Source organism: Tachyglossus aculeatus, chromosome X2 (assembly GCF_015852505.1).
Source record: "Tachyglossus aculeatus isolate mTacAcu1 chromosome X2, mTacAcu1.pri, whole genome shotgun sequence".
Lineage (NCBI taxonomy): Eukaryota > Metazoa > Chordata > Mammalia > Monotremata > Tachyglossidae > Tachyglossus > Tachyglossus aculeatus.
Genome location: NC_052100.1, coordinates 1147052 through 1161341, shown reverse-complemented (window position 1 = coordinate 1161341; position 14290 = coordinate 1147052). Strand labels below are relative to the sequence as shown.

The 14290-nt window shown below is 51.4% G+C and overlaps 1 protein-coding gene and 1 non-coding gene across 2 annotated transcripts in view; one reads left to right on the top strand and one right to left on the bottom strand.

Annotated features, from left to right (window-relative positions):
* GATA4 (GATA binding protein 4) overlaps nt 1–11092 on the bottom strand; it is a 39041-nt gene extending 27949 nt beyond the window's left edge. Inside the window, exons 1-2 of the mRNA XM_038771004.1 lie at nt 10980–11092; nt 2001–2883 (exon numbers count right to left, since the gene is read on the bottom strand). Coding sequence (XP_038626932.1) covers nt 2001–2619 — 619 coding nt within the window. The 5' untranslated portion in view covers nt 2620–2883; nt 10980–11092. The remainder of the gene's footprint in view (nt 1–2000; nt 2884–10979) is intronic.
* A 631-nt stretch (nt 11093–11723) lies between these two features.
* On the top strand, nt 11724–11805 carry TRNAG-GCC. The gene has a single exon. It is a non-coding gene; the product is annotated as a tRNA-Gly (tRNA).
* The last annotated feature ends 2485 nt before the right edge of the window (nt 11806–14290 follow it).

The window sequence follows — 14290 nt, the reverse complement described above, 5'->3', positions numbered from 1 at the left end:
CTTGTCCCCCGAGTCCAACCCCCGACCCCTTCTCTCTCTTTCTCTCTCTCTGTCTCTCTCTCTCTCTCTCTCTCTCTCTCACACACACACACACACACACACACACACGCACACCTTCGACCACGGGCATACTTCAAATCGTATTTATTGACCACTTTCTGTATCCAAGCACTGTCCTAAGCGCTTGGAAAGTACAATTCAGCAATAAAGGGAGACAATCTCTGCCCACACCGGGCTTACAGCCTAGAAGGGGTCCGTCAGGGTCCGAAAGGGGACCCTTTCGGCCGAAAAAGGACACGACCCCTTTAAAGTCCCCTAGATTGTAAATTCTACAGTGGCGGGCAGGGAATGAGTCCGTTGGATGGTCCTCTCCCGAGCGCTTAGTACAGTGTTCCTCCCGCAGTAAGCGTTCATTCATTCATTCATTCATTCATCCATTCAATCGTATTTATTGAGCGCTTACCGTGAGAATACTGTACTAAACGCTTGGGAACTACAGTTCAGCAACAGAGGCAATCTCTGCCCACAACGGGCTCACAGTCTAGAAGAGGGGAGACAAGACACCAAAACAAGTAAGCAGGCATCAATAACATGACGGAGTCTCCCCAGGTCGGGACGGCGATTTCCCTACTGAAACCTCACCTCCTCCAGGAGGCCTTCCCAGACTAAGCCCCCCTTTCCATTCCTCCTCCTCTCCTCCCCATCGCCCCGACTCTCTACCTCTGCTGTACCCCACTCCCCACTCCACAGAACTTGTGTATATATGTACATATTATTTCATTGATTTTACTAATATACATCTATAATTCCATTTATTTATATTGATGGTATTGATGCCTGTTTACTCGTTGTTTTGTTTTGTTATCTGTCTCCCCCGCTTCTAGACTGTAAGCCCGTTGTTGGGTAGGGATTGTCTCTGTTGCTGAATTATACTTTCCAAGCGCTTACTACAGTATTCTGTACACAGGAAGAACTCAATAAATACGATTGAATGAATGTAGTGCTTGGAACATAGTAAGCGCTTAAGGGAAGCAGTATGGTGTAGTAGAAAGGGCTCGGGCTTGAGAGTCAGAGGTCATGGGTTCTAATCCCGACTCCGCCACTTGTCAGTTGTGTGACTTTGGGCAAGCCGTTTCACTTCTCTGTGCCTCAGTGGCCTCATCTGTAAGGCGGGAATGAAGATGGTGAGCCCCACGTGGGACAACCTGATGACCTTGTATCTACCCCAGCGCTTAGAACAGTGCTGTGCACATAGTAAGTGCTTAACAAATACCATCATCATTATTATTACTATTAACGTTCATTCTTTCAATCACATTTCTTGAGCGCTTACTGTGTGCAGAGGACTTTACTAAGCGCTTGATGGCATGATTAGAGAAGCAGCGTGCTCAGTGGAAAGAGCCCGGGCTTGAGGGTCAGAGGTCATGGGTTCTAGACTCTGAGCCCACTGTTGGGTAAGGACCATCTCTATATGTTGCCAAATTGTACTTCCCAAGTGCTTAGTCCAGTGCTCTGCACACAGTAAGCGCTCAATAAATACGATTGAATGAATTAATGGGTTCTAATCCCAGCTCCGCCACTTGTCAGCTGTGTGATTTTGGGCCAGTCACTTCACTTCTCTGGGCTTCAGTTCCCTCATCTGGAAAATGGGGATGAAGACTGTGAGCCCCACGTGGGACAACCTTGACTGTCAGTCTTCTAGACTGTGAGCCCGTTGTTGGGTAGGGCCCGTCTCTCTATGTTGCCAACTTGTATTTCCCAAGCGCTTACTACAGTGCTCTGCACACAGTGAGCGCTCAAGAAATACGATTGAATGAATAATAATAATGATGATGGCGTTAATTAAGCGCTTACTGTGTGTAAAGTACTGTTATGAGTAGTTGATCCCCCCCACCGCTTAGAACAGCGATTGGCATGTAGTAAGCGACATTCTGATGATGATGATGCTGGTTATTATAGGTTGGACGAGGGAGGGAGGGGGGTCGCGGCGCGAGTCTTACCGAGGCTGGGGTGTCGGGCGGCGGGGTTGGGGGCGGCCCTGGCGGGGAGGCTGTGGAGGACGGGGCCGTCGAAGGGGGCGGCGGGACCCCAGGAGGCGCCCACGTCGGAGGCGGCGGCCATGTAGCCGTAGGGGCCTCCGAAGGAGGTCCCGGGGAAGGAGGCCCGGCCGTAGGGCTCCCGGCCGCCCAGCCCGGCCGCCCCGACGGCCCCGCCCGGCCCGGCCCCGTAGACGGCGGCGGCGGCGGCGGCCTCCCGGGCGGCGGCGGCTGCTGCGGCGGCGGCGGCGGCCAGGGGTCCCGGGGCCGTCGGAAAGGAGACCCTCGGGGACCCCGGCGGAGGGGTGTAGGCGGCGCCGTCGGGGCCCGGCTGCCCCCAGCCCGGCAGGCTGCCCTGCGGCGCCCCGGCCGGGCCCCCGGCCCCGGAGCCCGCCAGGTAGGGGAGGTCCAGCACCGAGGTGGGCATCCGCGGCGTGGGCACGAACACGGGCGGGGAGGGGGCGGCGGGCCCGGGACCCCCGCCCGCCCCGGCGCCCGGCAGAAAGGCCCCGGGGCTGTCCGGGTCGTAGGAGCCCGGCGGGGGGCCGTGTCCCGAGGAGCCCGCCGACAGGCTCGGGTACATAGCCGGGGGTGGCCCCCGGCGTCGGGGCCGGGCAGGGGCCGGTCCGGGGGGGCCCGTCAGCCGTCGGGGGGCGCCGTCGCCGGTCCCGGGTCCGGAGGAGGGGCGGCCTGGTCCGGTGCCCGCGGCGTCGGGGGGCCCGTCGGTCCCACCGCCGCTGCTGCCGCTGCTGCTGCTGCCGCTGGGCCCGAGGCGCTGGATGCGGGGCTGGGCACTGCCCTCCGCCCCGGGAGATTTAACCGCCTCGAGTCTCCTCCCCTTCTCCACCTAGTCACCGGCGGGGAAGAAACGGGGGGCAGGGGTCACCCCGAGGTCCCCAGCGGCCGACCCCTCCTCCCTGAATATAAATTGGGGGTCGTTGTTGGGGAGGGGTGGCCGATTTCTACTGCCCAGGCGCTTGCTCCAGTGCTCCGCACACAGTAGGCGCTCAATAAATACGATTGAGTGGATGAATGAATAAGTTTTTCCCCTCCCCCTGGACCAACCCATCCGATCTCCAGAGCCCCCCGCCCCCGCGACCCCCGACCGGCCAGAGACAGTCGGTTGGCCTTTGAATTGCTAATGGACGAGTCTGGGGGAAGGGAGGGGCAGGGTGGGGCAGGGGAACTGGAATTAGGGGAGGGGGTGAGACCTTTCCCCGACTCTCTCTCTCTCTCTCTCTCTCTCTCTCTCTCTCTCTCTCTCTTTCTCTTTCTCTCTCTCTCTCTCTCTCTCTCTCTCTCTCTCTCTCTCTTCCCGGGGTCGAAGGGCGGGGTGGGGTCAGGTCCACGGCCTCGGGCCTAATATCCGACCGGAAGGGAAGCGGGGGAGGCCAGCCCGTCTACACCAACTGCCCCCCACTCCCTTCCGCGTCACCTCGACTTGCTCCCTTTGCTCTCCCCTCCCCCGCCCTACGGCATTCATATATATAATTTGTTAGTTTATTTTGTTAGTCTGTTTGGTTTTGTTCTCTGTCTCCCCCTTTTAGACTGTGAGCCCACTGTTGGGTAGGGACTGTCTCTATATGTTGCCAACTTGGACTTCCCAAGCGCTCTGCACACAGTAAGCGCTCAATAAATGCGATTGATTGATAATTCCATTTATTTATATTGACGCCTGTCTACTTGTTTCGTCGTCTGTCTCCCCCCTTCTAGACTGCGAGCCAGTTGTTGGGTAGGGACCGTCTCTATCTGTTGCCGATTTGTACTTTCCTAGCGCTTCGTGCAATGCTGTTGTTGCCTGTCTACTTGCTTTGTTTTGTTGTCTGTCTCCCCCACTTCTGGCCTGTGACAGGGATTGTCTCTATCTGTTGCCGAATTGTACTTTCCAAGCGCTTAGTACAGTGCTCTGCACACAGTAAAGGGCTCAATAAATACGAGTGAATGACTGCTCTGTACACAGTAAGCGCTCAATAAATACGGCTGAATTGAATGGAAATTGTTTTGATGTCTGGACCCCCTCCCCCGGACTGTAAGCCCGTTGTGGGCAGGGATTGTCTCTCTTTGTTGCTGTAGTGTACTTTCCAAGCTGCTTAGTACAGTACACTGCATACAGTGAGCGCTCAATAAATACGATGGAATGAAATGAATGAGTCGGGCTTCGACCAGCCGGAACGGCGCAGGGAGTTTCGCCCGCTCCAGACCCGTCGGAACTCCCGGTGGGGGGCGAATCCCACCCCTGTTGTGGGATGAGGGGGGCTGCGGGGGGAAGGGTTTAAATTCCTGGCCAGGATTGTCGGCCCGTTGAGCCGACACTCGTTTCGACGTTATATTTCGCCTTTCCGTTCGGGTTTTCTTTAGCTCGTCGCGTCTTGGGATGGGGGAGAGACAGAGTGGGGTAGATGGGCCCGGGAGTGGGGATTGGGAATGGGGGAAGCTAACTCTCCCCCACCCCAATAATAATAATAATGGTACTTGTTAAGCGGTTGCTTGTCACATAGTAAGTGCTTAACGAATACATCATCATCATCATGATCAATCGTATTTATTGAGCACTTACTATGTGCAGAGTACTGTACTAAGCGCATGGGAAGTACAAGTTGGCAACATATAGAGACAGTCCCTACCCAACAGTGGTCTCACAGTCTACAAGGGGGGATACATTGCTCTGCACAGTCAGCACTGAATAAATGCGATTGAATGAATATTATTATTATTATTATTATGGATTAAGACTGTGAGCCCCACTTGGGACAACCTGATCACCTTGTATCCCCCCCAGCGCTTAGAACAGTGCTCTGCACATAGTAAGCGCTTAACAAATGCCATCATTATTATTATTATAAGGAAAGTTCCGTTCTAACAGTTGGGGGTAGATACAAATTAATCAGGTTGGACGCAGCCCCTGTCCCCCATGAGGCTCACAGTCTCAATCCCCGTTTTTCGGTTGAGGTAACTGTGGCCCAGAGAAGCGAGGTGACTTGCCCAAGGTCACACAACCCTGCGACCCCGCACTCTCCGCGTTTCGATCGCCTCCTCGGCCGCCGAGCGCGGAGCGGGGTCTCGTGTCCCCACGGCCAGGAGCCGGCCTTCCCGCCGCTCCCCCTCGGGGAAAAAGGGTCTGGGAAAAACGGTGATCCCGGATTCGTTAGCCACCGGATTCCTTGAGTTCGCGCCCTCTTTCTCTCCCGCGTCCTGGGAAAGGGGCGGGTAGAAGGTACCCGCCGGAACCCGGGGGGATCGGGTCTGTCCCCCAGCGATCCCCCTTTCTCAGGCCTCGGGGAATCGATCACCAAGATCGATCTCTACTCATCTCCCTCCACACACACACACTCTCATTTATTATAGTAGTTATTTATTTTTAGACTGTGAGCCCACTGTTGGGTAGGGACTGTCTCTATATGTTGCCAACTTGTACTTCCCAAGCGCATAGTACAGTGCTCTGCACACAGTAAGCGCTCAATAAATACGATTGATGATGATGATTATAGTAATTATAATGTACCTTCACTTACACGGCATCATATTCCCTATACTACGAACACATAAGCACGGATACATATTGGTACACACATGGTTTTGTAGACTCCCACATAATACAATAAATATAGACACAGACATACACACGCATATTCGTTTTGTTGTCTGTCTCCCCCTTCTAGACTGTGAGCCCGTTGTGTGTAGAGACCGTCTCTATATGTTGCCGATTTGCACGGATACATATTGGTACACACATGGTTTTATAGACTCCCACAGAATACAATAAATACAGACACACAGACATACACACGCATACTCGTTTTGTTGTCTGTCTCCCCCTTCTAGACTGTGAGCCCGTTGTTGTGTAGAGACCGTCTCTATATGTTGCCGATTTGCACGGATACATATTGGTACACACATGGTTTTATAGACTCCCACAGAATACAGTAAATATAGACACACAGACATACACACGCATACTCGTTTTGTTGTCTGTCTCCCCCTTCTAGACTGTGAGCCCGTTGTTGTGTAGAGACCGTCTCTATAAGTTGCCGATTTGTACTTCCCAAGCGCTTAGTACAGTGCTCTGCTCACAGTAAGTCCTCAATAAATATGATTGAATGAATGAATATTAGGTAGACACATTAGGCTATAATTTATGTACACGTTTAGAATTATGAACGTGCATCAATCAATCAATCGTATTTATTGAGAGCTTACTGTGTGCAGAGCACTGTACTAAGCACTTGGGAAGTACAAGTTGGCAACATATAGAGACAGTCCAGCATTATACAGACACACATGGAATGTGCACACAAATGCAAAAATATGTACACACAGACACACCTAGGTATGATATCATGCATGCATATATAATATACATTTTAAATTATCATTTTTCCTTGGAGCAGGCACCACTGATGAAGTGTACATATCTATATAGATATAGATACATATCTATATAGATATATATCTATATAGATAGAGAGAGAGATAGAGATATATACGCACACAGACCCCTCAGGAAAGATGGATACTTTTACATATAAACAATACAATATTATTTAAACACAAATATACAGACAGGATTATGAACATCGACACACAAATACACAGTATTAGGTAATGAACTATAATTGCAGTATAATTTACATATAGTCGTCCTTCCTATTCAGAGAAGACACCATTGACGGTGTGTAGTTCACCTTACAGTGCTTGTGTGGCTGAAAAGCCCAAGGAGAGATCCACAGTCCCGACCACATTGGGCACACAAAAAAGCTGACCTTTGTTGTGTTGATGTACTTAGATGTTTGTAGTTCCTGGTGCTGTTTTCTCTTTTGCAGAGAAAGCGTTTCTATTAATAAGAACATATACAGACATGTCCCTCACCGTGTTTTGTGCACATATCATTTAAACACAGTATTACATATGGCCAGGCACAAACACACAGTATTATTTTTGCACATATTAGAGTGTAATTCACTCAGTATTACTTCAAACGCCCTGAGCACTACATACCTATGCAAACATACACACATACAATATTATGCAAAAAGCATATGTCTCCACAGACACAAATAATTGCAGGATTATATATGTATAAATTGTGGAGTAATTTAAGCCTACCTCGGATATTATAGGAACACATGTTCTGTATTAAAGGTCCCCAGAGGCCCATAGGTGGACAATACTATTTGCCCACGGCGTTGTTCGTTATTATGTACACAGATAAACGGCATTATGTCCACAAGCATTGTTCATTGAGAAGTATTAATTAAGCACCTATTGTGTGCAGAACGCTGGACGGTGGGACGGGACAAAATACCAGTTTCAGAATTAGAGCCCGACCCTAATTCACACCCATTGTGTGAGTCCACAGAAAGACGTACAAACACACACACTCACAAGCGTACACTTCCATTCATTCATTCAGTCGTATTTATTGAGCGCTTACTGTGTACAGAGTACTGTACTTAACCTCCACCGACTCATTCTCTCCCTTCAGTGATAGGACGAATCCAGGAGACCCTGAGAGTGGCTCGGGCCGGCCCAAAGTGGGGGGAAATTTCTGCTAAATAATAATAATAATAATGGTATTTGTTAAGTGCTTACTACGTGCAAAGCACTGTTCTAAGCGCTGGGGGGACACAAGGTGATCAGGTTGTCCCACGTGGGGCTCACAATCTTAATCTCCATTTTACAGATGAGGTAACTGAGGCACAGAGAAGTGAAGTGACTTGCCCAAAGTCACAGAGCCGGGATTAGAACCCTTGACCTCTGATTCCCAAGCCCGAGCTCTTCCACGGAGCCACACTGCTTCTCTAAATAATGATAATAATAATGGCATTTATTAAGCGCTTACTATGTGCAAAGCACTGTTCTAAGCGCTGGGGAGGTTACAAGGTGATCAGGTTGTCCCACGAGGGGCTCACAGTCTTAATCCCCATTTTACAGATGAGGTAACAGGCACAGAGAAGTTAAGTGACTTGCTCAAAGCCACACAGCTGACAACTGGTGGAGCTGGGATGTAGGTCACCCGGGCCAGGAGCAGGTGAGGGGTGTGTTTGGGGACGCGGGGGTTCTTCGGGGTCCCCAAGTTCGGCCCTGATCCCCCCCTCCCCCGAGATAAAGGGGCCTGGTGAGGGGCAAAGAGCCATCTTGGCGCTTTCGCTTTCGCGCTTTTCCCCCTGGTCTGACCAACCGTCTTTCCTTCCATCTGTTAGCCACCGGCCCTTGTCCCTTACCGGGCCTCACGGGCAGCCCCCGATTCAGGGAGGGGACCCCTTTCTCTCCCGCACACCCCTTACAGTCGGTCGGACCGGATCTGGCCTGTACACACCCTTGCACACACTTGCCCAGACGTGCGTACACGCGTATACTCCGCCTGGGTCCCCTCGCTGTTACAACGGCCCGCACAAGGCCCGCGCTACAGAGATGGGGAGATCTCAGGGAGGCAAATTCGACATCCGTAAAGGAGAGGCCTGATGGAAAGGTGGGGAGGGGGCTCCCTGGGAACAGGACGAGTGCCGGCTCCCCAGTGCCACAATCAGAGTGTCGCCCCCCGCCCCACAGTGAAATCCTCCAAATCAATCCAAGCCGGGAGAGACCCTCCCGATAAACAAAAATAACCGAGAGGGGAGTCGGGGAGAGGCAGGGGGATTGGAAGATTTCCCCCAAGCCCTCCCACAGCCGCCTCAATACTCGCATTTGTGTATATATGTATATATTTATCCTATTTATTTTAATCTTGATGTGTATGTATCTCTAATTCTATTTATATTGACGCTGTTGATTCCTGTTTACTTGCTTTGATGTCTGTCTCTCCCCCGTCTAGACTGTGAGCACTTAGTACAGTGTTCTGCACACAGTAAGCGCCTAATAAATACGATTGAACGAATGTGAGCCCGTCGTTGGGTAGGGATTGTCCTCTTTATTGCTGAATTGTACTTTCCAAGCGTTTAGTACAGTCCTCTGCACACAGTAAGTGCTCAATAAATACGAATGAATGAATGAATAAGAGGAGTTTGGGGGCGTGAGGGTGCAATGCAATGTCTCTGTGGGTGTTAGTTTATTTGTGTGTCTCCATATGTGTGGCTGTGCCGCGTCTCCATATGTTTTAGAGTGTCTCCGTGTTTGTGTTTGGGAGTTTCTCCGTGTTTGTTCGCCTGTGGGGGTGTCTCCGTGTGTAGCCGTGTGTTTTTGTGGGAGTACACCCACGTCCTTATTTTTTTGCGTCTCGGTGCGTGTCCCTGTGATTTTGCTCTGTCTCCATATCTGTGTTTGCATTCGCGAGGATCTCCGTGTGTCTGTGTGTCTTTGTGCCTGTTTGTTTTTGTGTGTGTATGTGTCCCCCTGGGTTGGTGTATGAGTTTCAGATATCTCCGTATCTGTGTTTGCTTGTGCGGGTGTCTTCGGGTGTCTGAGGGAAGGGGTTTCCCGTACGGGCCTGTGTGTGTTTGTGTGATTTTATGTGGATGAGAGTCTGTTTGTGGTTGCGTGACTGTGTGTAAGGAGGTTTCTGACCCAGGAGTTGGGAAGTGGGGGGAGGGTCCGAGAACCCGGCTTCACCACTTGTCTGCTGTGTGACCTTGGGCAAGTCACTTAACTTCTCCTTGCCTCAGTTACCTCATCTGTAAAATATGGATTAAGACTGTGAGCCCCACGTGGGACAACCTGGTTACCTTGTCTCTCCTCCTGCGCTTAGAACAGTGCTCGGCACATAGTAAGCGCTTAACAAATACCATCACTATTATTAGGTCGTGGGTTCTAATCCCGGCTCTGCCACTTGGCAGCTGTGTGACTTTGGGCAAATCACTTGACTTCTCTGTGCCTCAGTGACCTCATCTGTAAAATGGGGGTTAAGACTCTGAGCCCCACGTGGGGCAACCTGGTTACCTTGCATCTCCTCCAGCGCTTAGGACAGTACTTGGCACATGGTAAGCGCTTAATCAATCAATCAATCAATCGTATTTATTGAGCGCTTACTGTGTGCAGAGCACTGTACTAAGCGCTTGGGAAGTACAAGTTGGCAACATATAGAGACAGTCCCTACCCAACAGTGGGCTCACAGTCTAAAAAAAAATTAAATTAAATAGAATAAATATGTACAAATAACATAGAGTAATAAATATGTACACAGTGATCCGTCACTTAACAAATACCATCACTATTATTAGGTGGTGGGTTCTAATCCCAGCTCTGCCACTTGGCAGCTGTGTGACTTTGGGCAAATCACTTGACTTCTCTGTGCCTCAGTGACCTCATCTGTAAAATGGGGGTTAAGCCTCTGAGCCCCACGTGGGGCAACCTGGTTGCCTCGCATCTCCTCCAGCGCTCAGGACAGTGCTTGGCACATAATAAGCGCTTAACAAATACCATCATTATTATTAGGTCGCGGATTCTAATCCCGGCTCTGCCACTTGGCAGCTGTGTGACTTTGGGCAAATCACTTGACTTCTCTGTGCCTCAGTCACCTCATCTGTAAAATGGGGGTTAAGACTCATCATCATCATCATCATCAATCGTATTTATTGAGCGCTTACTATGTGCAGAGCACTGTACTAAGCGCTTGGGAAGTACAGATTTGCAACATATAGAGACAGTCCCTACTCAAGACTCGGCCCCACGTGGGGCAACCTGGTTACCTTGCATCTCCTCCAGCGCTCAGGACAGTGCTTGGCACATAGTAAGCGCTTAATCAATCAATCGTATTTATTGAGCGCTTACTGTGTGCAGAGCACTGTACTAAGTGCTTACAAATACCATCATTATTATTAGAAGGGGCTTGGCCCCCCGGGGACTGGCATTTCCAGCCCCTTCCCCTTCCCTCCGCGCCCCGGCCCATCTTTGCCGTTTAGGAGCCCCGACAACGCTCTGAAGGGAGAGCTGGTTCGGCCCGCGTCCGGTGCGGGGACCAGGGCCCATCCGGGGCGAGGGGGGCAGGGGGTCGCTGACAGAACTACCGACCTGTCCGGTTCCCACGGTCCCTCGGCGGGGATGCCCACCCGCACTGGAAGTTCTGCGTCCCGCACCTTGCCCGCGCCGTGCCCGCGGACGCTGGGCACCTGGAGGCCGGATCCCTGCTGCCCTCCTGGCCGTCTGTCTCCGATCCCGTCCCCCCTTCCCTCTTTCCCTTTCCCTTCTCCCCCAACCGGCCACTGGCCCGGGCGTGTCACGTGGCGGGAAGGGGGAGGGGGCTTGGGTTTGGGGGCTGGGGGCCACCCGGGTCTCGGGCCTTCCCCAAATCAATCAATCAATCAATCGTATTTATTGAGCGCTTACTGTGTGCAGAACACTGTACTAAACGCTTGGGAAGTACAGGCCCGGAGGGGCCGATCCCATGGGGGAACGGGGGTGAAGGCCTCCTTCCCTTCCCCACAGCACCTGTATATATGTATATATGTTTGTACATATTTATTACTCTATTTATTTATTTATTTTGCTTGTACATATCTATTCTATTTATTTTATTTTGTTAGTATGTTTGGTTTTCTTCTCTATCTTCCCCCTTTCAGACTGTGAGCCCACTGTTGGGTAGGGACTGTCTCTATATGTTTCCAATTTGTACCTCCCAAGCGCTTAGTACAGTGCTCTGCACATAGTAAGCGCTCAATAAATACGATTGATGATGATGATGATGATGATGATGATGATGATGATGATGATGATGATGATGATGATGATGATGAAGGCGCAGAGAACCGGGGTGGTGACGAGGTGGCCGAGTGGTTAAGGCGCTGGACTGCCAATCCACTGTGCTCTGAAGGCGTGGGTTCAAGTCCCATCCTCGTCGTTAGGAGATTATTTTTCTTCTAGACTGTGAGCCCGCTTGTTGGGTAGGGACCGTCTCTATTCTGTCAGGAATGGCTCAGAACAGGGCAATCAATCAATCAATCGTATTTACTGAGCGCTTACTGTGTGCAGAGCACTGTACTAAGCGCTTGGGAAGTACAAGTCGGCAACACATAGAGACAGTCCCTACCCAACAGCGGGCTCACAGTCTAGAAGGGGGAGACAGAGAACAAAACCAAACATACTAACAAAATAAAATAAATAGGATAGATCTGTACAAGTAGCTCTGACCTGGCTCACCACAGCACCTGTACATATGTTTGTACAGATGTATTATTCTATTTTACTTGTACAGATTTACTGTTCTATTTATTTTATTTTGTTAATATGTTTTATTTTGTTGTCTGTCTCCCCCTTCTAGACTGTGAGCCCGTTGTTGGGTAGGGACCGTCTCTAGATGTTGCCAACTTGGACTTCCCAAGCGCTTAGTACAGTGCTCTGCACACAGCGCTCAATAAATACGATTGAAGGAATGAATGAAATGAATGAATATGTTGCCAACTTGGACTCCCCAAGCGCTTAGTACAGTGCTCTGCACACAGTAAGCGCTCAATAAATACGATTGAATGAATGAATGAATAGGGGGCGAAGGGCGGGGGGACGGCCGCCAACTCACTTCGGGCCGTTCTGAGCTTTGATTCTGGAGGCTCAGTTTTGCGTTCTTTATTACCCCCGTCATCGTGGGAGCCCGGGTCTGGGAGCCGGAAGGTCGTGGGTTCTAATCCCGGCTCTGCCACTTGTCTGTCGTGTGACCGTGGGCAAGTCACATCACTTCTCTGGGTCTCAGTTACCTCCTCTGTAAAATGGGGATTAAGAGTGTGAGCCTCATGTGGGACGGGGACTGTGTCCAACCTAATTACCTTGGCTCTAGAACGGTAGTTGGCACTTAGTAAGCGTTTAACAAATACCATAATTATGATTATTATCTGTAAAATGGAGATTGAGACTGTGAGCCCCACATGGGACAGGAACTGTGTCCACCTCGATTTGCTTGTATCCACCTCAATGCTTAGTACAGTGTCTGGCATAAAGTAAGCGCTTAACAAATACCACCATTATTATTATTATTATCATGGACATCATTACCATTAGAGTTGTTCTTATTAGGATTGCTCTCCTATCCCCCGCCGCCGTTTTCCCTCTCAAGAGTTTTGAGGAGGAAGGGAGAGGACAGAGTGAAGAATTTCGCGGTGGCGTTCCGGGAAACTTGGGGGGAGCGTATCGAAGAGAGGAGACCTTGAACCCAGCCCGTGGGAGGATTCTCGGGGGACACGAGAAGGGGAAGACTGAGGACATTCGCTCCTTAATTATCCTCCCCCAGCCCGCTGCCGCGCCTCACTCCTTCAATAGAGAAGCAGCGTGGCTTAGTGGAAAGACCACGGGCTTGGGAGTCAGAGGACGTGGGTTCTAATCCCGCCTCCGCCACTTGTCTGCTGTGTGACCTTGGGTAAGTCACTTAACTTCTCTGTGCCTCCGTTTCCTCATACCTGTAAAATGGAGATTAAGAGAGTGAGCCCCACTTGGGACAATCCGCTGAACTTGTATCTACCCCAGCGCTCAGAACCGTGCTCTGCACACAGTAAGCGCTCAATAAATACGATTGATTGATTGATTAACAGATACCATTATTATTATTATCATTATTCAATCCTCTGTACCTCCCCCTCCCAGCCCTCCTCGCCCACTCCACGGGTGGACCCGGCCTGAGGGGGAGGAGGTCGGACCCCTCGGGGCTCAGCGTGGGGGATTCCCCCCGCGAAAGGGACTCCGATCTCATTCCTTCCCCTCTCCTCTGCCCCCGCAGAAGTCCGGCCGTGGGTTTTGCGAGCCCGTGGGAGGAAGGGAGCGCCGCGGGGCGGAGTTTCTCGGACAGACCGAGAAACCGACAGATCCGAAGGTCCACAGGGGCCTATTCCGAGGGCCCGGGGGCCGCATCCCCCGGTTCGGACCGAGCCGGGCCCTGCCCTTCCCTTTCCATTCGGCCCCTCCTTTGTCACTCTCTGGTTTGGGGAGGGGAGCGGTGGTCAGTGCGGAAAGCAGGCTAGACTAGCAAAGGGAACGGATGAGGGGATTCATTCAGTCATTCAATCGTATTTACTGTGTGTAGAGCACTGTACTAACCGCCTCTCTGGCTATCTGGAGAGACACCCCATTTCCCCCAGAGAGCAAACTCCACGGTTCGTCCGGTGGGAGCCGGACTCCGACGGTGCCTACGTTTCCATAGGAATCGGATGATCCCAACCCACTTTCAACCTCCACCGCGGGAAGAGGTTGCACTAAGGACCCCAGGGCCGTGTAGACGGGATCCCGAGGCGGTGGCTTCCCAACCCTGGAGAAGGTGGGGAGGGGGAAGGGGGGTCATGCCGAGAATAGGGAGACGCCGGCCCTTCGTGAGGGATTTGGGGGTATGCGGGAGAGGAAAGGAT